The 22,118-nt window shown below is 41.1% G+C and overlaps 1 protein-coding gene and 1 pseudogene across 9 annotated transcripts in view; one reads left to right on the top strand and one right to left on the bottom strand.

Moving 5' to 3' along the window:
* NOL8 (nucleolar protein 8) overlaps window positions 1-22,118 on the bottom strand; it is a 49,072-nt gene that overhangs the window by 6,321 nt on the left and 20,633 nt on the right. For 2 of the 9 annotated variants that reach the window (XM_036311200.1, XM_036311199.1), the window contains exons 8-16: window positions 21,183-21,296; window positions 20,584-20,706; window positions 20,213-20,303; window positions 17,276-17,414; window positions 16,537-16,614; window positions 8,227-8,492; window positions 5,802-5,928; window positions 5,124-5,194; window positions 1,626-2,086 (exon numbers count right to left, since the gene is read on the bottom strand). In XM_036311200.1, coding sequence (XP_036167093.1) covers window positions 1,626-2,086; window positions 5,124-5,194; window positions 5,802-5,928; window positions 8,227-8,492; window positions 16,537-16,614; window positions 17,276-17,414; window positions 20,213-20,303; window positions 20,584-20,706; window positions 21,183-21,296 — 1,470 coding nt within the window. Of the gene's footprint in view, window positions 1-1,469; window positions 2,087-2,704; window positions 2,835-5,067; window positions 5,195-5,801; window positions 5,929-8,226; window positions 8,546-16,536; window positions 16,615-17,275; window positions 17,415-20,212; window positions 20,304-20,583; window positions 20,707-21,182; window positions 21,297-22,118 lie in introns of those variants that run through there. The other 7 variants (XR_004967985.1, XM_036311202.1, XR_004967987.1 and 4 more) reach the window with 6 other exon arrangements.
* LOC118657354 lies at window positions 4,332-4,429 on the top strand (annotated as a pseudogene).

The raw sequence follows: 22,118 nt of genomic DNA, 5'->3' as shown, positions 1-22,118 counted from the left end.
CATTGAGTATGTTGTTGGCTGTAGGTCTCGTATACATGGCCTTTATTATATTGTGATAACCTCCCTCTCTTCCCACTTTGCTGAATTTTTATCAAAAATAGGTGTTGGATTTTGTCAAATCCTTTTCCTGCATCTATGGATATTACCATGTGGCTTTTATTTCCAAATTTCTTTATGTGATGTATTTCTTTATGTCCCAGCCTTGAATATTGTACCAACCTTGCATCCCTGGAATGAATCACATTGGGTCATGATGTATGGTTATTGTCGTATCTGATTTGCTAATATTTTGTTGAGGATTTTAGCATTTATGTTCATCAGAGATATTGGCCTGTAATTCTCTTTCTTTGTAGTGTCTTTCTCTGGTTTTGAAATTAGGGTATACTGGTCTCATAAAAAGAGGTTGGAAGTGTTCCTTCGCCTTGGATTTTTGGAATAGTCTTTGGAGGACAGGTGTTAGTTCTTCTTTGAATGTTTAGTAAATTCCCCTGTGGAGCAATCTGTTCCCGGACTTGGGTTTGCTGGGAGTGTTTTTGGTAATGCTTCAATTTCATTAGTTGTCATTTATCTATTCAGGTTTTCTGATTCTTCCTGGTTGAGTTTTGATAGATTGTATGCTTCTAGGAAGTTGTCCATTTGGCCTAGGTTTTGTTGCTGATCTTTTCTGGTTTGCAAAGTTTCTGTGGAGAATTCCGCTGATAGTCTTATGCTTGTAGGTAAGTGTTTTTCTCTTGCTTTTTTTACAAAGAGGAAGGGAGAGGGATAGAGAGTTAGAAACATCAATCAACTGCCTCCTGCACACCTTCTACTGGGGATGTGGCTACAATCAAGGTACATGCCCTTGACTGGAATCGAACCTGGGACCTTTCAGTCTGCAGGCCAATGCTCTATCCACTGAGCCAAACTGGTTAGGGCTCTCTTGCTGCTTTTAAGATTATCTCTTTCTCTCTGACCTTTTGCATTTTAATTATGTGTCCTGGTGTGGGCCTCTTTAGGTTCATCTTGTTTGGGACTCTCTGCACTTCTTGGACTTTTATTTCCTTCTCCAGTGAGACAAGTTTTCTGTCATTATTTTTTCCAATAGGTTTGCAATTTCATTCTCTCCTTCTGGCACCTCCATGATGCAAATGTTGGTAGACTTGAAATGGTCTTAGAGGCTCCTTATACTATCCTCATGTTTTAAATGTTTTTTTCTTTAAATTATTTAATTATGCACAATGAAGAATATTATAGACAACAGAGTTCTTCCCACCACAAAATTATTTACAACCATTTATTCAGCTAGAAACACCAGCTTAAAGAGATACTGGTATATTCCATTTGTAATAATTTGCTTACAGTAAACAACTGTCTTATAATGGAACATGTTGAAGAAAATAATGTCTTGTAAGTCTTTTTTGTTCTTTTGAGTCTCAGGCAATACAAGTTCAAGATACTGTGACAGAATCCTAGTGTACTGAATGGCCTGATGAATGCGTTAAATCAAACAGTGTGTCTGTTTTTGGGAAATACTCTTTGATCCATACAAATGTTGCTTGGGTTGTGGATTTCATATTTCTCCCACTGGCACTATGACATTTGAAGAACATTTGTTATGAAAGTTTCACACCAATTTTGTTTTGCACCTTTTTCATTAGCCGCTGTGCCTCCTTTTCCATTTTCTTTCTCTGCTGTTCCGCTGCTCTCTTTTCTCTGTCTGCTATCTTCCGCTGCCTCAGAACTTCTTCTGCTTGCCAGGCTGCATCTTCCTCTTCCCATGCATTGGTATCTTCCTGCCAGGTATCCAAGTCACCTAGTTCAGGTGATTGATGAATAAATGGCATATCTTGTGTAGCTGCTAATCTACTAGAGAAACCTGTGCTATCATCTGGTGTGCCAAAATTTAATGGTTCTCTCTTCTTAATAATGATTTTCTGAGTTTTCATTATAGTTGTTGTCATGTCCTTAAAATAGTCAGGTTCCAGTTGTTCCAAAGCATTTTGTTGTGTTGCCACATTCCCATTCCCATTCCCTCTTTCAATCTTTATACTTGTGGAAGCATCTTCTAAAGTCCCACGAAGTTCACTCTTCAACACCTGTTTTGGAACTGATGAATAATAATTGTAGTTGGCAAAGTTATTTGGTCTCTACTTAATTTCCATCCTCTGTCAGATCTGCATATTAATCTCTTTAAGAATGGGAATAATGTCAGTGAGCAGGTACAAACTTTAAATAACTGCAACTGTGTGATAGCCCCTCCGCCCCCACCACACACACACACACACACACACACACACACACACACACACACGCACGCACACACACACCGCACTGCTGGTCGAGCTCGTGCTCTGTTGGTTCAAACTCAGCCTTGCTCATTCAAAACCGGCACCCTTGCTACCACACAGCTGCCATGGCCACCACCTCCTCAGGAAACCCTCCCCCAACTCCTCCCTCTAGCTAAGCTTTTATTTTTGCTGTTCTGATTGGATATTTTTTGTTTCCTGACAGTACAAATTGCTGTTTTGATTCTCAGCTTCATATACTTTACTGTTATTATTGTTATTTTAGTTAATGTATCCTTCATTTCTGGTTGGTATTTTCTGTTTTATGCTGTTGAAGTTCTAAGTTCATCTACTCTTCCACTAAGTTCTAGGAGCATTCTCATAACTAGCGTTTTGAACTTTACATCTGATAGTTCCAGTGACACTGCCTCCCCATTCACCTGAGCTGGGCATTCCAGGTGTGCTCCTCATGTGGGCTGTGCACTCTCTTCTGTTGTAGTTGACCCTCCAATGCTCTTGGCATGTTAATGGGAGGGATTTATTGCCAGGCCAATCAGCTGCAATGTGCGGCTGTAACCAACAGAGGGGATAGGTTGTGCAGGGGCCCAAACCATGGAGCAGGATTTAACTTCAGCAGGGATCTGGTGCCCGCTACATCCACACCTTGAATGTATTACTTGTGGAAGGTGGTGAGTAGTGCTTCCATGTGGTCTGAAGCTGTCCACTGAGTGTGCTGGCTCTGGGGCCTCCTGGGGCCTCCAGGCCAAGGTCAATTGCTGCCTGTGTGAGGGATTAGCTCATGCTAATTTGTGGCATGAGCTATAAGGCGATCTGCACATGGCTGCTACTTGTGCTGGGCTTGGAGTTGCCCAGGTGAGGCCAAGCTGTGAACCAAGGGCGGTTGTGACTAGTGTCAGGACAGGGGCCACTTAACAAGAAGTCAAGGGCACCCGGTGGCCAGATGCTGTTTGAGGGATTTTAGGCAATTCTGAAACTTGAGCCAAGACAGGCCATTGGTATGTAAAAGCCACTGGAAATAGCTTGGGTGGGCCTATAAGTTATGTTGTGTGGAATTTCAGAGAATTACCAGGCTGGGCAAACAGTGATAGCCAGCTTGATGCAAACTCAGATATAGTGCCAGCTTTCAGTCTGTGAGGGAGGGCTCATCACAGGAACAATGACATCTGCCAGCACTTCTGTTTGCGAGAAAGGTGCCCCTCTAGGTCTTGCCCTGATGCCAGCAGTTCAGTTCCTCCACATATGTCCCTGGTGCCTTTTAAGCTGCAGCCTCAGAGAAGGATGAATAAGTCTGAGTATGGGCCTATCTGGAACTCCAGCAGCCTCTGTCTCCCTCAGCCTCAATCCCCACTGTTTCTTCTTCTAATTCTTTTTTTTAAAATATATTTTATTGATTTTTTTTACAGAGAGGAAGGAAGGACAGAGAGTTAGAAACATCGATGAGAGTGAAACATCAATCAGCTGCCTCCTGCACACCCCCCACTGGGGATGTGCCCGCAACCAAGGTACATGCCCTTGGCCAGAATTGAACCTGGGACCCTTCAGTCCGCAGGCTGATGCTCCATCCACTGAGCCAAACTGGTCAGGGCCCCACTGGTTCTTAAAGGCTGAAGTGATGGGCACTTCTCTTCCTGGCACTGGAACCCTGGGTTGAGGGGTGTGATGTGGGGCTGTGACCCCTCACTCCAAAGGGAGGACCTCCGCAGCTGCAATATTCCTCCAGATTTTTATCCACAAGTGGGTGTGGGACCTGCTAATTCTACATCTCCACCCCTCCCACCTACTATTGATGTGGGTTCTTTATATCCTAAGTTGTAGGACTACGGTTCAGCTAAATTTCCAGTGGTTCTGGATAATGCCTATTCTGTAGTGCAGTTGTATTTTTGATGTGGCTATCAGAAGATGCTAGTACTTATGCCATTAACTTAATCAAAATAATAGGTGTGATACGGGTCTCCCTTCAGGGCAGCTACTGCACTCCCAGAGGTGCCTGAAATTCCTGGGCACAGACTTCCCTGCTATAGCTGGAAGAATTTGTGCTATTTAAAAATATATATTTTAACCGTGATGATTGGGTGTTCACGCTACTGTGTGAGATGTGCCGCCCATGAACCTTGTTACGCTTCTGGCACATGACCCGTCTGACGTGAAGAAAAAAAAATAAAAATAAAAAAAATAAAATAAAATAAAAATAAATATTTTGTTCCTTTTTTACAAAATGAAAATGCAGAATTGCAAGGATTTTATTGTTTGTATACCATTTACTATTATGTAACTTTTATGGTTTATATTTGTACTAGACTTTAAGAAATGAGGTTTCACATGAACTTTTAGGTACTAAAATCATAGGAGTGTTGTGTCTAGTTAGGATCTTCCCAAGTCCTTGAAACTAAAGAAGCTCTTGTTGCCAAGACTGGTTTGGCTCAGTGGATAGAGCATCGGCCTGCGGACTGAAAGGTCCCAGGTTCGATTCTGGTCAAGGGCATGTACCTTGGTTGCGGGCACATTCCCAGTGGGAGGTGTGCAGGAGGCAGCTGGTCGATGTTTCTCTCTCATCGATATTTCTGACTCTCTCTCTCTCTCCCTTCCTCTCTGTAAAAAATCAATAAAAATATATTTTAAAAAAAATATAAAAAAGCTCTTGTTGATGATAATAAATAAGGGAAGTAGTGAAAGGAAACTCTCAGCCCTCTAGAACTGTAATGTCAACATGCATCAGTCTAACAGAGAGGGCTAAGCCACATGACACTGCAAAGGGTTAGGATTTTTGCCGAACAGTTCTTACCTGGATGTGTTATTGTATCAGAATGTGCAGTGAAGATTAAAAAAAAAATGACTTACCAAGAAGTCTTTCATCATTATTAGAGAAAAAAAAAAATCTAGTGGTCTCTTTTGCAGGTAATGATACTTCTCTGAAGAGAGAGAGAGAGAGAGAGAACGAGAGAGAGAGAGAGACAGACAGACATATATTGGTTGGTTAATTTCTATATTTAAGGAGAAATATTTACACTGAAAACATAAATTAGCTGTTCCTTAAGTTTATTTGCTTTGTGTCTTGCTCATTTTGCTGAGGAAAAGTAACCCAATGCTCTTTCTAGTCAACATTCTTCTCTTCTACTGGAAGCTTCGGTGATGAAGACTTGTGTAAGCACACCATGCTCTCCCTTCCCCACGCTGGATGCTGATCCTTTCACCCTACCATTGCTACCCCGTTTACCAATGTTTCCCAGGGGTTGGAAGGCAGCTAGCTGCCATATCCTCTTTCCAGACCAGGGACTTCAGTGTTAGGCTCCCTTGCATGTGCATAGCATAACCCCCACCCAGTGCTATCCATATTTCAAGAAAAGGAGATCTGCTCCTCATTACAAAAAGGCTACAGAGCTCTCTAAATAAGCTGAGAGGAGAAAATTAATTTGTCTTGAAACAATAAGCTTCTATTTTTCTAAAGTATTTCTAAAGCATGTAAAACTCAGGTTTTATGAATTATGAAATATACCTGTTCAGATACAATTTGCTTACCCGGGGCTGGACTTCCTGTCATCTGTTTCTTCAGTAACATCGTCCTCTTCGGAACTGCTGTCTTGGAAACGAGGGGCTACCTGCCAGGCAGTCCTACTAGGTTTCACTGTCTCAACTCTATAGGTCTCTGTATCATTGTGACCATAAAAGATGACAGGATTGTAATGAGTAACCAAGTATTTCTGAACATACTCATTTCATTATTTTCACCATGTTAGTATATTTCTACATTTACACTATCTTTTTTTTTTTTTTAAATATATTTTATTGATTTTTTACAGAGAGGAAGAGAGAGAGATAGAGAGTTAGAAACATCGATGAGAGAGAAACATCGATCAGCTGCCTCCTGCACATCTCCTACTGGGGATATGCCCGCAACCCAGGTACATGCCCCTGACCGGAATCGAACCTGGGACCCTTCAGTCCGCAGGCCGACGCTCTATCCACTGAGCCAAACCGGTTTCGGCACATTTACACTATCTTAATCATTAATTAAGAATAGATAGTATCTTTTGAGATTTTCAAATACTAACTGAGAAGGTACTATCACTTTTTTGGCATTGCTAGGGTAAATTGATAAGGAACATAGCAATATTATAAAAAGATATAAAAACTAAAAGTTTATAAATGGGCATTATAGTTTAAAAAAACAAACAAAAATAAGTGTTGCACCTGTGCTCGCATGAGAAGCCTTAAAAAGAACCCACTGTAGTAAAACCGGATTTCCTTCCTGTTTATTCATAAATGAGGAAAGAGACATATGTATACACTTTCAATTTCCAAAACCTCTTTCTAGAACTGCTGAAAAAGCTACTGCTATAAGCTGCGAACATTCAGTGCATGACCCCAAAACGTTCCAAGTACTTAAAGCACTTGGTTGCTGAGGTGTCTTAGTACTTATTTTAAGACCTTTTTCTCACAATTGGCTCTCATAATTAGAATGAGATATGCAGGACATGTACAATATTGTGTCTTATTTAGAACAATATTTGAAAAACTACTAGACTGTTGTATCTCCTGTTGGAATACCACAGAGCTGGCATTTAATATTTAACAGCTAAATACAGGGATACTATTTTAACTGCTGATCTTTAAAATAGAATCCACTGTAGTTAGGTGTGGATGGATTCTCCTCTATTCTACTTTTCACAATGAAGTTCCAAAAAAGCTGCACTTCCAATGTGAACACTAGGTAAAGAGCAGCCCGAAGGAACAGGGTTTTTTTTAAACATCTATTTTTTATACATTTCAGCTAGGGAGGAAGAGTAAGGGAGAGGCTGAAACATCAATGATGAGAGAGAATCATTGATTGGCTGCCTCCTGCACACTTCCTACTGGGGACTGACCCTGCAACACAGGCATGTGCTCTTAACTGGAGTTGAACCTGGGACCCTTTAGTTCCAAGCCGGACACTCTAAACCAGCCGTGGGCAAACTACGGCCCGTTTGAAATGAATAAAACTAAAAAAATAAGACCGTACCCATTTATGTAATGATGTTTACTTTGAATTTATATTAGTTCACACAAACACTCCATCCATGCTTTTGTTCCGGCCCTCCGGTCCAGTTTAAGAACCCGTTGTGGCCCTCGAGTCAAAAAGTTTGCCCACCCCTGCTAAACACTAAGCCAAACTGGTTAGGGGAAAGGAATAGGGTTTTTAACTTTTGTACCATGTTGGCCTTCAACAGTAACCCCCTGAAATGGAATAACAGTACTGGTACTGGTATTTTTCTCTAGATTCTGGCAAATCTTCAAGGATAAAGTTTGAAACAACTGGGATATCCATGAAATAGCACATTTACATAAAGCCAAAGTTACCTATTTCTTCCTTTCTCCTACCATATGGTACTGGCTTCTGTAAATAAGTCATGGCTTCTCCAAACGCATTTAAGATATGAAACTATTTATATATTAAAAAAATTTTTTTAATTGATTTCAGGGAGGGAGAGGGAGAGAGAGATAAAAACATTGATGATGAGACAGAATCACTGATCCACTGCCTTCTGCATGCCCCACACTGGGGATCGAACCTACAATCTGGGCAGTTGCCCTTGACTGGAAGTGAACCTGGGACCCTTCAGTATGCAGGCCGATGCTCCATCCATTGAGCCAAACCGGCCAGGTCACGATATGAAATTATTTAAATATATGACTTAGTATACCTCTTCAACAGAAGGTATGCTGCACATTATTCTTTAGCTTCCCTTCATATGCTAGAAGTTTGCTCTCTTAAAGCTGAAACAATTTTCTACTGTGTTAAACACAGCTCCAGGAACATTGCATTTATGGCCATGTGATATAGAACCTCATATTATTTAGGTGCAAGAAAAAATAGTTTCTTCAGCTAATGTTAAATCATTACACTTAATGTACACTCAGTTAAGTTTAAACTGCCTAGAATGAAAGAGTAAAAAAAGAAAAATACCTTCTTTTACATCTTTTGTGTCTGAATCAAAAAAGGAAAATGTGAACCCGCTGGGCTGCTTGGCCCCCATCACTGGAGCTGCAGGGACATGGACTTCCTTTGCTTTCTCTTCATCACAGTCCACATAGGGTGCGTCTTTCTTTTCATGGCTATCCTTTGTAGTTTGAAATATTTCTTTTAAATCCATAGTGATGTCATAATACATTTCTTTAGACACCACAGGTAGCTTCTCAGCCTCCTCTCTTTTCTTCTTCCGCATTGCCTTACTGCATTGACACAGACATGTGCACCACAACGAAACAGTCAGTTTTTGAACAGTCTCCAGGAATCAAGAAAGTAAAACATGGACAACTTTAATTCCATCCTTTCAAAAACCAGTAGGATCCACATATATAAAACTTTACTTACAACAGCACAATCATACTCTATCTCTTAACCTGTGAACTACGATTCAGAAAGTACACCTAAGATATCAGCTTTGAGTAAGAAAACTCACTTCCTGTGCCTCCGTTATCTCATCTGTAAAATGAACATGTTAAACCAGGGGACTTCGAAGGCATTTCCAGTTCTAAAGTTCTGTAACTTATACAAAACTGGATTAAAAGAATTTAGGCATAATTCTGTTTTAGAAATGAATCATAAACATGCTAAGTCTAGTTTGTTTCGGGATGAAATTTGTATATTACCATAGACCTGCTCTATACTTAGGAATATGCTTTTCTCTTTGATCTTAGATAAAAAGTTACATGGCAGTTTCCAATATCAACTTTTTAGCTAATAAAAGATTAAAATCCTTCCTAGAAGAGCTGACTCTATATATCAGGAGTAATATCGGGCCAAAAATTTAATTATATTACTAAAATAGTAAGTGAACAAGATGTCTTAAATGATCATCTTATTATTGGTGGAGATTATCTCATAGTAAGAAATTTTTAATGCTTCCAATCTAGCTACAATTTAAGACAGCTATGCCTCCAATGATAACAAATGCTATAAAAAATGGCGTCCTTATGACAGTCCTAAGTGATTACCATTGAGCTAGGATGGAGTGGTTTTCAAGTGTTCCAAAGATCCCTTGATACTTTTCTCTAAGAGGTGGGATGAATTCCCCCATTCCTTGAGTGTGGGCTGGACTCTACCTCTTTACCTAATGGAATAAGGCAGATGTGGTAGTGTGTGACTACTGATACTAAGGTCATAGAAGGCCCTTTGATTTCCTCCTTGCTCTTTCCCTTTTCTGGTCACTGCATTTGTGGAACAGCTACCATGCTGTGAGGGAATTCAAATAGGTAAGTGGAGAGGCCAGCGAGGCAAGGAAGTGAGGCTTCCTGCCAATGGCCATGTGCCTGATCCATCTTGCAAGCAGATCTCAAGCCTTCAGATACTATAGTCCTAGCTGACATCTTGACTCCAACCTCTTGAGAACCCTGTGCCAGAACTACCTAGTGAAGCACTCTCAAATTCCTGACCCAGAGAAATTAGAACCTAACATATTGCTTGCAGTTTCAAGCTGTTGAGTTTTGAGGCAATTTTTAATATGGCAATGCACAACTGATACAGATTTGGGGACCTAGAAGAGACATAGAAGTGGCTTCAGAGCCCGAGCAATGGGCAGAAATTGGTAGGTCAGTGAGGGTGTTAGCAAAAGCCTGCAGACTCTTAAGAAGACTGTTACTAGGAACTATATGGCCACTGAAGAGGCTGCAGGAAGGTTGTGCTGAAAAATGAGTGCTATTGGAAATGCAGGAAAGGGGATCCTCCTATGCAGGGACAGAAAGGTCAGTAACACTGTCACCTTTATTAACACGGGAAGTAGAAATGTATCTAATGAACAGGTGATCTAGCTAAGGAGATGTCCAGGAAGGTGATGAAGTCATTTGCTGGTTTCTGCTTGCTGTTTACCATAAAATCTGAGCAGAGACAGTGAAACTAGAGAAAAAAGTTTTGTCAGGAACCAGGATCTCATGGTTTTAAAGACTCCTAATCTCAAGAAGACAAATGACATGAAATTTAATAAGTGGCTTCTAAGCAAAGATCAAATCTAAGACTCTCAGAAAAAGATAATCTAAAGCAGGTGTTGGCAAACTATGGCACACGGGCTAAATCAAGGTTGCTGTCTATTTATATAAGTACCACAAGTTAAGAATATTTTTTATAGTTTAAAATGGTTGGAAAAAGAACTAAAAGATGATTTCGTGACATTCATAAATAATATGTAACAGGTGGGTCTTTCTCATAGTTTTATTGAAATACAAGCTCCCTCATTTGCTACAAAGGCGGAGTGACTGCAGCAGACCATCTGACCCTTAGCAGAAAAGTATGTACACTCCATTCTACGTATAAGACAAATTGTCTGGTTAAGACACTACACAGAGCTCAGAAACTTCAACTGTTCCAATAATAAGCCTTAAAAGGAGTTTAAAGATGATGTCTCTTAGCAGAAGACTACAGTACCAAAAAAAAAAAAAAGCTGACCTCAAAATGATTTCTAATGTGGCTTTTGTCTAATGGAATGAACCCCAAGAATATTCACAGGAGACTCATGAATATTTTAAGAGGATTATACTAAAAGAAACACCTCTAGCTAGAACAGCTAAGTACAAAGACAGTTAACAACAAAGAGGCTTTCAGACTCCCATATTTCTACAAGCAGGCTGAGATAATTACTCAGCTCTGGCCACATAGTTCTGTTGGTTAGGATGTTGTCCGGATATGCCAAGGTTGTGGGTTCAATGTCCAGTCAGGGCACATACAAAAATCAACCAATGAAAGCATAAATAAGTGGAACAATAAATTGATGTCTCTCTCTCAAATCAATATATATAAAAGGATAACGCAAAAGACAGAGTCAAGAACTACGGAGAATTATTCTAATAAAAGATCTCGTGACATTTGGTTGCCTAAATTTCAGAGCTCCTATGGACCAGTGACTCCTTCTGCCTACTGTTTTCTCCACTGAATAGTAGTGCTTACATTAGATTGGTTAATCTATGCTCATTCCACCATGACATGTTCCCAGGTCTTCTAATCAAAAGGCCTCACTCAAGGTGCTGTACTAACAACAGGTAAGCCTGATCTGCACTTAGATCTTATTTGGGGGACAACATCCTGGATTTTAAATTAATAATGTAAAGAGCTGAGACTTCTGGGGGAGTCTAGAGAGGAGGAGAAAATATTCTGCACGTGGTGGGAATGTAAACAATTTGTGGCCAGAGGGTGAATTGTCCTGGTTTTAAATATGTCCACAAATACCTCAATACTTCTCTCTTCAAGAGATGGCACTTAAACTCCCCCATGAAAGTACTGGTTGACAGTGACTTGGCTCAAGAAAATTAAATAAGCCCTAGCCGGTTTGGCTCAGTGGATAGAGCATCAGCCTGTGGACTGAAGGATCTCAGGTTTGATTCCGTTAAAAGGCACATGTCCGGTTTGTGGGCTCGATCCCAAGTGTAGGGCTTGCAGGAGGCAGCTGATCAATGATTCTCTCTCATCATCAATGTTTCTATCTCTTCCTTCCTCTCCCTCCCTCTGTGAAATCAGTATATATATTTAAAAAAAAAGAAAGAAGATTAAATAAGACTGATGTATCAGTGTGTGACTTCTAAGATTAGGTCATAAAATACACTATGGCTTCCTCCTTCTCTGTTTTCAGTCACGTGGTCTGGGGAAGCCAGCTGTCAAGTTACAAGGGCACTTAAGCTGTCTATTAGAGGCCAACAAAGTAAGGAATTGGCTAACAGACATGTAAATGAGCCATCTGGGAAGCAGACCCTACAGGCTCAGTTAAACCTTCAGAGACTGAAGCCTCAGGCAATGTTTTGACTGTAACCTCCTTTTAAAAATATGTTTTTATTAATTTTTAGAGCAAGAGGAAGGGAGAAGAGAAATATCGGTGAGAAAAAAAGTCGATTGGCTGCCTCGCACACATAAACTGACCAGAGATTAAGCCTGCAACCTGGGCATGTGCCCTGACCAGGAACCGAAATGGCACCCGAACCAGCAACCTTTGGTGTATGGGATGACGCTAAAACAACTGAGTGACATCAGCCAGGGCTTGACTGCAACCTCTTAAGAAACCCTGGCCAGAACCACTTAAAGCTTCTCCCAAATTCTGGACATAGGAAAACTTTGAGATAATAAATGTTTTTAGTGTAAAGGTGCTAAGTTTTGGCCAAATTGTTATGCATCAATAGATAATAAGCCTATATGTAAACAAAAACTAATATATTATACAAAATATCCCCTACTTATGTACCATTGTGATAACCTTAAATAACATACAAAATTTTGACAGCCACTTGGTCTGGAGGTCAAATCCCCCCTAGTATTAGCTACAACAATCAAGGCATAACTACAAGACTGCGCACAAAGACCACTAGGGGGGTGCACCAAGAAAGCATAAAAAATGCGGAGACAAAGAAACAGGACAAAATTGTCAATGGAAGATATAGAGTTCAGAACCACACTTTTAAGGTCTCTCAAGAACTGTCTAGAAGCCGCCGATAAACTTAATGAGATCCTCGAGAAATCTAATGAGACCCTCGATGTTGTGATAAAGAACCAACTAGAAATTAAGCATACACCGACTGAAATAAAGAATACTATACAGACTCCCAACAGCAGACCAGAGGAACACAAGAATCAAGTCAAAGATTTGAAATGCGAAGAAGCAAAAAACACCCAACCGGAAAAGCAAAATGAAAAAAGAATCTGAAAATACGAAGATAGTGTAAGAAGCCTCTGGGACAGCTTCAAGCGTACCAACATCAGAATTATAGGGGTGCCAGAAGATGAGAGAGACCAAGATATTGAAAACCTATTTGAAGAAATAATGACAGAAAACTTCCCCCACCTGGTGAAAGAAATAGACTTACAGGTCCAAGAAGCACAGAGAACCCCAAACAAAAGGAATCCAAAGAGGACCACACCAAGACACATCATAATTAAAATGCCAAGAGCAAAAGACAAAGAGAGAATCTTAAAAGCAGCAAGAGAAAGAAACTCAGTTACCTACAAGGGAATACCCATACGACTGTCAGCTGATTTCTCAACAGAAACTTTGCAGGCCAGAAGGGAGTGGCAAGAAATAGTCAAAGTGATGAATACCAAGAACCTACAACCAAGATTACTTTATCCAGCAAAGCTATCATTCAGAATTGAAGGTCAGATAAAGAGTTTCACAGATAAGGAAAAGCTAAAGGAGTTCATCACCACCAAACCAGGATTATATGAAATGCTGAAAGGTATCCTTTAAGAAGAGGAAGAAGAAGAAAACGGTAAAGATACAAATTATGGCCGAAACCGGTTTGGCTCAGTGGATAGAGCGTCGGACTGCGGACTGAGGGGTCCCAGGTTCGATTCCGGTCAAGGGCATGTGCCTGGGTTGCGGGCACATCCCCAGTGGGAGATGTGCAGGAGGCAGCTGGTCGATGTTTCTCTCTCATCGATTTTTCTAACTCTCTATCTCTCTCCCTTCCTCTCTGTAAAAAATCAATAAAATATATATTAAAAAAAAAAAAAAGATACAAATTATGAACAACAAATATGCATCTATCAACAAGTGAATCTAAGAATCAAGTGAATAAATAATCTGGTGATCATAATAGAATCAGGGACATAGAAAGGGAATGGACTGACTATTCTTGGGGGGGAAAGGGGTGTGGGAGATGCGGGAAGAGACTGGACAAAAATCGTGCACCTATGGATGAGGACAGTGGGTGGGGAGTGAGGGCGGAGGGTGGGGCGTGAACTGGGAGGAGGGGAGTTATGGGGGGGAAAAAGAGGAACAAATGTAATAATCTGAACAATAAAGATTTAATTAAAAAAAGAAAAGAAAAAAAAAGAAAAAAAAATTTTTATATTGCAGGGAATATTTATATTGGTTCTACTTTGGTTTGATATGTGATTCTTTTTAAAAGTAACCTTTAATTTTAGAATAATTTTAGATTTACAAAAAAAGTTGAAAAGTGGTGTTCACCTAGTTTCTTCTCATAGTATCACCTTATATAACTATAGTATAATTACCAAAATTAAAAGGTTAATGTTTTTGCATTACTATAAACGGAACTCAAACTTTATTTTCATTTCACTAGTTTCTCTACAAATGTCATTTTTGTTCCAGGATTTAATTCAGGATACCACATGTTTTTAGTGGTAAGGCAGGGGAAGTTACTGTTTGCCTCATGTATTTGGCACATTTAACAAACTGACAGCATATTTATAGGAAAGAGAAGCTCCTACCACACTAGAGTAGTGCACTGAATGGTTGTTCCCCAGAAGACATGTTCAGGCCCTAAACCCTGGAACCTGTGAGTATTACCTTCGTTGGAAAAAGGACTTGGTGGTTAAGGACCAGGCAACAAAGAGACTATCCAGGATTATCCAGGTCAGTCCTAAACGCAATCATCCATATAATAAGGCACAAAGATGATATACAAACAGAAAAGAGGAGAAGGCCATGTGAGGGTGAAGGCAAAGGACGAAGCAATGTAGCCACAAGCCAAAGAATACCATGGACTGCTGGCAGGCACCCGAGGCTGAGAAAGATGTGAAACTATTTCACACTGAATCTTCAGAAGGAATGCAGCCTTGCCATTAACTGTGATTTCAGAATCCTAGCCTTGGGAAACCAAGATGGCGGCATAGGTAAACACTGGAAATTGCTGCCTCGCACAACCACTTCAAAAATACAACTAAGCCCTGACCGGTTTGGCTCAGTGGATAGAGCGTCAGCCTGCGGACTCAAGGGTCCCAGGTTTGATTCCAGTCAAGGGCATGTACCTTGGTTGCGGGCACATCCCCAGTAGGGAGTGTGCAGGAGGCAGCTGATCGATGTTTCTCTCTCATCGATGTTTCTAACTCTCTATCCCTCTCCCTTCCTCTCTGTAAAAGATCAATAAAATATATTAAAAAAAAAGAAAAAAAAAAGAAAAAGTTTGCATTTAAAACATTAAAATACAACTAAAAGACAAAACGGACATCATCCAGAACCACAGGAAGGCTGGCTGAGTGGAAATTCTACAACTAGAAAGAAAGAGAAAAGCACACTGAGACTCAGAGGTATGGAGGCGCATGTGGAAAGGGCTGGCAACTGAGGATGCAGTTGTCTATTTCAATGGGGTGGGAGTCTTAAGCTCCCGACTGCTCTGAACTCCAGTTCCCGGCGAATCTCTGGGGACCCAGACTCATACGGGGAGAAACTGAACTGTCTGGCATTGGGCGGAACTCAAGGGCAGCTTTCTCTCAGAGGCGCTTACGGCGATTACCGGGGGACAATGAGACCCGGGGCCTCTAAGGGCAGGACTGAGGATCAGCTATAGCTGTTTTCTCTGCCCTGTTGATTCCCTGAGACCCCGCCCCACCCAAGCTGTGCGCAAAGGCTTTTGCATATGAATGGCCTAGCCCTTTGCAATCTAAAATTACCTAACAAACTGCAGCTGGGTCAGAGAGACCCAGAACTTCCAAAAGAAGGCCCAAGACCCCTCAGCAGCTTGCACTGCTTCACAGTTGGGCCTCATCTGGGCACCTCCAAACCCCAAACAAAGAAGAGGAATCTGCAGATCTCTCCACAGCTCCTGCTGGGTAGCCTCAGGCAGAGGCTAAATTAGCACCTCCTTAGAGATCCAAGAGCCAGTGTACCCAGTGGTCAGAGAGGGACCATCCAGATTACAACTCCTCAGATCCATAAGGGACACACTCAGGGGGCAGACTCAGTGAGCACCAAAGCCCCACTGAAGCAAGTCTTGCCCCATAAGGGTGTCTCCAGCACGAAGTTCTCCCACAGTAGACTCAGCTGATTCTCACAGCCAAGTGGCCTGGAGGTCAATTCCTCCCAGTGATACCTACAATAATCAAGGCTTAACTACAAGAAGCCCACAAAGGGGTGCACCAAGAGTGTCCACCTCAGGTAATTGGGGAGGCTGAGCCACTGGGCCCTATAGGACACCTAGCATAGAAAGCTACTCTATCAACACAGAATCCTAGCCTTCAAAACTGTGAGAAAATACTTTTTGTGGTTTTAAGCTACCAAGTTTGTGGTAATCTGTTACAGCAGCTACAAGAAACTGATGTGCATAGGAGGCACCATGCTAGAGCAGGAGCACACATTATCCTTCACATGTATGACATTCCTTTGCCCAAGGTAAGGCTCTCTCCACCACACTCATAACTCCAGTCCTTTTTCTCCCCTGGTCTTAAACTAAACACAGTGGAGGCCAATGGATGCGATATTCATTACTATTGACTTTTCCCTTTGTTTGTAGTGAGATTAATTCACATAAACCTGCTACTAAAAGAAGGAGCTTGACTTACCTTTCTTTTGGTTTATCATCTCTCTTTTTTTCATAATTGGCATGGTCATGCCTTGTTGGATCATAGTGTATGATGTCCCTATGTAAAAAAAGGAGTGATAAGTTGGAAGAGATAAATCAGAAAACAAATGCAAAAAGTTAATAGCAAATTATAATTCAACACCAGAGCCATTCCACTTTTTGAGCAAGACAACGCTATACGATATCAAAGAAAAATCTCATTAGAAATAATATTTTAAATTATTACTTTTAAGTTTCCCTGGACCTTTCTGTTAATATTAAACATTATTTTAAACATACTAAAATATATAGAGATAAAATGACATACTATTAGGGTCTGCATAAAATATTTCAGTGGGTAAAGCAAGGGAAAGTGAGTAAAGGCAGAGAAAAGAAAGCTGGTCATATGTTGGTAATACAGAAGCTGGTATACACGGATTTCATTACACTAGTTTCTCTAAATTACATGTTTAAAATTATCCATGAGAAAGAATTGTATTGATAACACTTAATGGAAGAAATGCTGCTATGATATCTAAGAGCATAGGCATAGAAATTATTTTAGATTAATTCCTTAAAATTGAATCACTGGGTCAAAGGCAGGTATATTTTTAAAGGTCTGATACATCCTGCCATAGGCCACCTCAGCAAGTTTAAAATGGCCTCGTTTTAAACTGAGTTCAGGAAGGCATTTGTAGCAAAGAAAAAAAAGGTGGAATGGGATAGGACATAAACCGTACTTAAATTTCTTAGCAGGTACTGATCCTTTGCTTGCAGAATTGCTTAAGTTGGTTTGCAAAATACTCTGCACAATATTTAAGGCTTTCAGCTTTTCTGCAGCGAGCTCTTCTTTCTCAGTAGTTTTCTTTTCGTTTACGTCTTAAAGGGAAACAGGTAATTAGTGATCTCTTGGCAAATATAACTTGAGGAGTCTCACTCATCAAATACTTATCAATCACCTAAACACATTAAGATAGGCAGAAAAAAAAGTGAAAACTCATTTTGCTAATAATCTCCCTATCACCAAGACCCTCAACGCCACAGTGTACTCAGGAGTTGCATGGCCAGCAAACAAAAATTCTCACTTTTATTTGTAATTATAAAAACTGAATCTGTATTTAATGGTTTTCATTGGCACATGTAACAGTTTTTAAGGTAAAGACTGACAACTGTATAGAAAGATATCAATTACAAAACTAAAGTTATTCCAGACTGAGTTATTAACATTTTAAACTGTAACCTAAATTACACCTAAAAGTGAAAGATGGCAATTCTACTGATGAATGTATTTCAGTAGACAGCTGTGCCAGCTTTTGATACAGTCATCAATACTGCAGGAAGAGAGCCCAAGGTCCATATGCACAGGGCATCATGGAAGGAGATAGCTGCTACCCTCAGTTACAGAAAAAGACACTTATCAGGGAGGAAAGTTAAGCAGCTACTTTGGATTACAGATATAAGCCTTAACCCTTTGTGGTCCAATTTTATTTTTGGAAATCAAACAGTCTGGTCCAAATTAATTGACGGGATTGAATGTTGAACCGGTTTGCAGTGTCGACCTCAGCCTCGATGTTGGACCTGCTCCTAGCGCCTGGTCTGTCTAGTCAGCCTCCACATTGGACCGAAAAGGGTTAAAGACCCTTTCAACTTTTTACAGGATATAAACCAAAACAGAAACTAAATCAAAACACTGATTTGAAAAAATTATCAAGAGAGATGTCCCAAAACTTTCTAAGGGTTCCACGGAGGTACAGATCATGTTCAAATAAATCAAGAAATGCTTTATAAGCCAGGCAAAGTGTAAGGATAGACACAGTGATGGGAGGAACATGTGGCAGGTAGGGGAAGACAAAATGAACACATATTTTTAAAAGTACAAAGTTTTACGCTGCATTAGATTGAACCATATCAAACTACTAATTCGATAGCTTTTGACTTTGAAAATGGCAATTTCAATTTTAACCTAATAATGACCACTAGACAGTAGAACACGAAAGGGTGTTTGTAGGGTGGCCGTGCTGCCTACTTGCAGGACAGTATTTGCAATTCACTGAAAATGAGCCTCAAAAGTAGGGAGGAAAACACAAGGACATGTGTCCGCATGCCTTAGGAATGGAGTGCCATCAACAATGACAGCAGGGTCTGGAGGAGCTGAGAGAGAAACTGAAGTTGGGACTTTAATTTTCACACGGGCCCAGGAATGTCTGTGAGAACGATCCATCAGGCACCGAGAAAAGAAGGCATGGGACTCCGTAGAGCAATCAGAATCAAAGATGGAAATTACCCATATAAGAGAAGGCTAGAGCAACAAGAACTTACAGAAACCTGGGAAGAGCCTACACCTGGAGGCGAAAGGAACATTAGTTACCAATGAAAGAAGAAAAACACCAGGAAGTTGTGGTATAATGGAGAGCAAAGCAAAGAGAACATTTCACCAGTGACAAATGCTGCAGGTCAGCTGAAGAGGCTGAAGCTGGAGAAAATGCCACTCCATTTGGTGAACTGGTAATTCACAGCTTTTGAAGGAGCACTTAACAGAAGAGCTGTAAAGAGACAGACTAAAGTGGCAGAAGGTAAGGAAGTAACCTCTCTGTGCAGCTTCTAAATGTAGGCTACTCCCAAGGTTCTGTCCATTCCTGTGTTCAACATGGGATTTTGAGTGAGACGCTCTGAAGCATAAGTTGTGTGGACCCTGGAGAATTTAATCTTTGAACTCTGGTTCCTGGAAATGTACAACACATAACAATCACCTCAAAGAACTGAAGTACTCAAATCAGACTGTTTTTTCAATAGTCAACTGGTCCTATGTAATTTATTTTTTTCAAGTTTAGAACTAAAATCTTAGGAGTGCCAACCTGAAAATTGGCAGGGTTAAAGGAATGGCATCTTGGACCTATGAGAGCTTTTTCTGTAGAAAGAGAAATGGAGCTACAAGAAAGGGAAGATGAAGAAGTCTGTGAGAAAGGGGGTAGTGGGATGTAGGAATGAGGAATTCAGATGCAGTTTAGGTTAACTCAAGAAGGAAGGAAAAAGGGAAGGTGTAAAGAAAGAAGTTCTGTGACTACAGAGGGAGCAGGGAGCTCACTCGAGGACAGAAGTAGATCTTCTAGAGAAAGTTTAGAACCACTGCTATGGAAGACGCTAAAGGAAGTAAAAGAGTAGAATTTGGGTGCTTCTGATAGCATCATTACTGCTAGATACATCCAAGTAGACACATCCCCAATAAAGACACATCCAAGTAGAATGGCATTCAATAGCACATTCCTTTTAAAATACCTGCACCCAGCAAACACACCAGGGAAGAATACTCTCTTTCAGAGTCAAGTGTGACTTAACTGTCTTTCATGACCTCACCTGGACCTCCAATTCTACTGCCAGACAGGGACCTCACCTCTTCCCTTGTGCGAGAGATGGCACAGAGAAAGACCGTGCCTCTGGTGGATGCCATCTATTCCTCTCTTTTCTGGCAGCTTCAAGTAATTTAAATTTTCTAAATAAACTAATATGTGCAAACGAACTCAAGGACTACTGAACAAGCTGTGCACTGGATAACAAGCTTCATAAGTCACTATTTTGGGATGTAGAGCTTCTCCAGTGTTAAGCAAAAGCTGGACCAGATGACTTCTTAGGGGGTCCCAACTCTGACATCAGCACTGTTCAGACAACGAGGCTTTTACCTTCGCGTTCCTCTTCACTGTCACTTTCTAGAAATCGGGAGTCCATGCGGAATCTGTCATCAGTGCCAAAGTGAGACTGCAAATTCATGAGCTACCAAGACAAACACATACACAATTATAGCCATAGTCCCAAGAAACCGCTTCTAAAAAAGATGTTCCAGGTGCCCTCCCCAACCCTGAAATGACAATGTATGTTTGCATAACTTCACCTATCCATGGTCCAGTCAGAATGGTTGTGGGGGATTTACTCCCAAAACAAAGTTAAAAACTGGAGTGTGGGTCAAAGTCTTCCTCCATTTGCCTAGATTTAAGGACTATGTCAAAAAAATAAGAACATGTTGCAAGTTGTAGCATTTTCATTCTTTACTAACCTTCTGTCCAGCTCTACCCTCGAACTGAGGCTTGATTCTGAACCTATTCCTGTCCTCTTCAGGGTCCGACTCCTCCTCACTGCTGCTGCCAAACAGCGTTCCGGATGCTCGGCTCAGGACCTCCTGTGACAGGTGAAGGCAGAAACGTGTATTCAAAGCGAAGGCAGTCAGTGTTTCCTTCATTATGCAACCTCCCCTCACATTTAAGAACCCACAACCCAGATGGCTCTCCCAGGAAAGGTGGTGATGGTTAGGATAGACACTCCTGACTCAGTGATACCTACGTGGCCTTTCAGGCCAAGCAGAGGCTCCCAATGCAGCCCGAATGGGGGTGTGGGCGGGGAAGGACGGCAGTTGTTATAAACGTGGGAATAATTTCTGTGGGATTTCACTGATATTGATGCAGGTAATGTGGAGATGTTCACGTGGGAGAAAATCGCCACGGTCCCTGGAGTCTGTGTGTGGTGACTAGGGAGCCCTGGCTTTCCCTGTGGCTCCAGAGGATTTTACGTTGAGCCTGGCAGTTGTGTGCAGGTCTTGGTCTGCAAATGGATCTGCAGAAAGAGAGCAGTGCCCACAAAGACACCCTGAACTCTTACTTTTACTGGTTTCTCTACCAGCTGGCTCTGCTCCCGAATGGACGTCTCCTCTGTTTCAATTTCACTGTCAGAACCAAAGATGATGTGTGTTGGCTTGTCCTCTGGAGGACCATCCTAGAGTGGTCATCAAAGGCATTATGTGAGACAACCCTCCATTCCCTGCCAAGTCTACTTCCCACCCTTTTCTTATCCAGTGAATGCTATCATCGAATTATTTTCCCAAGATGGACACTTATGACTTCTCTTCCTTTGCATATCCAGCTGATCAAAGTCCCATCAATTAGGCCTTCGCGGTATCTTTTCAATCTACTCCCATGGTTACTGCCTTGGTTCTGGCTCATGACCTTCCCAAAGGCTGTCCCAGGTTCCAGATTTGCCTCATTTGATTTCTTGATCATGGCCTGAATAACTTTCTCCAAACTGAGCTTGGCAAACTATTTCTGTAAAGGGGCACAAAGGATCTGTGGTCTGTCTTGTATTCTTTTTGAAAAAATGCTTTAAAAATGTAAAAACCATTCATAGCTTGGAGGCTGTACCAAGATAGGCTGTGGGCTGCATGGCCTATGAGCTATAGTTTGCCAATTCCTGTTCCAATATAGACACAATCAATCTTCATTCCTTTGTTTAAAGTTATTCAGTCTTTTCACAGCCTTAAGAATAAAGTCCAGCCCGGCTGGCTTGTCTCAGTGGTTGAGTGTCGACCTATGAACCAGGAAGTCATGGTTCGATTCCCGGTCAGGGCACATGCTCGGGTTGCAGGATTGATCCCCAGTGTGGGGTGTGCAGGAGGCAGCCGATCAATGTTTCTCATCATTCATGTTTCTACCTCTCTCTCCCTTCCTCTCTTAAATCAATTTAAAAAAAAAAAAAGAAAAAATAAAGTCCAAGCCCTGTAGACTCTTCACTGTCCCTATTTACCTCTCTAGTCTTATTTCT

Source organism: Myotis myotis, unplaced genomic scaffold (genome assembly GCF_014108235.1).
Source record: "Myotis myotis isolate mMyoMyo1 unplaced genomic scaffold, mMyoMyo1.p scaffold_m19_p_52, whole genome shotgun sequence".
NCBI lineage: Eukaryota > Metazoa > Chordata > Mammalia > Chiroptera > Vespertilionidae > Myotis > Myotis myotis.
The sequence above is the reverse complement of the archived record's forward strand: the minus strand, read 5'-3'. Positions and strand labels throughout refer to the sequence as shown.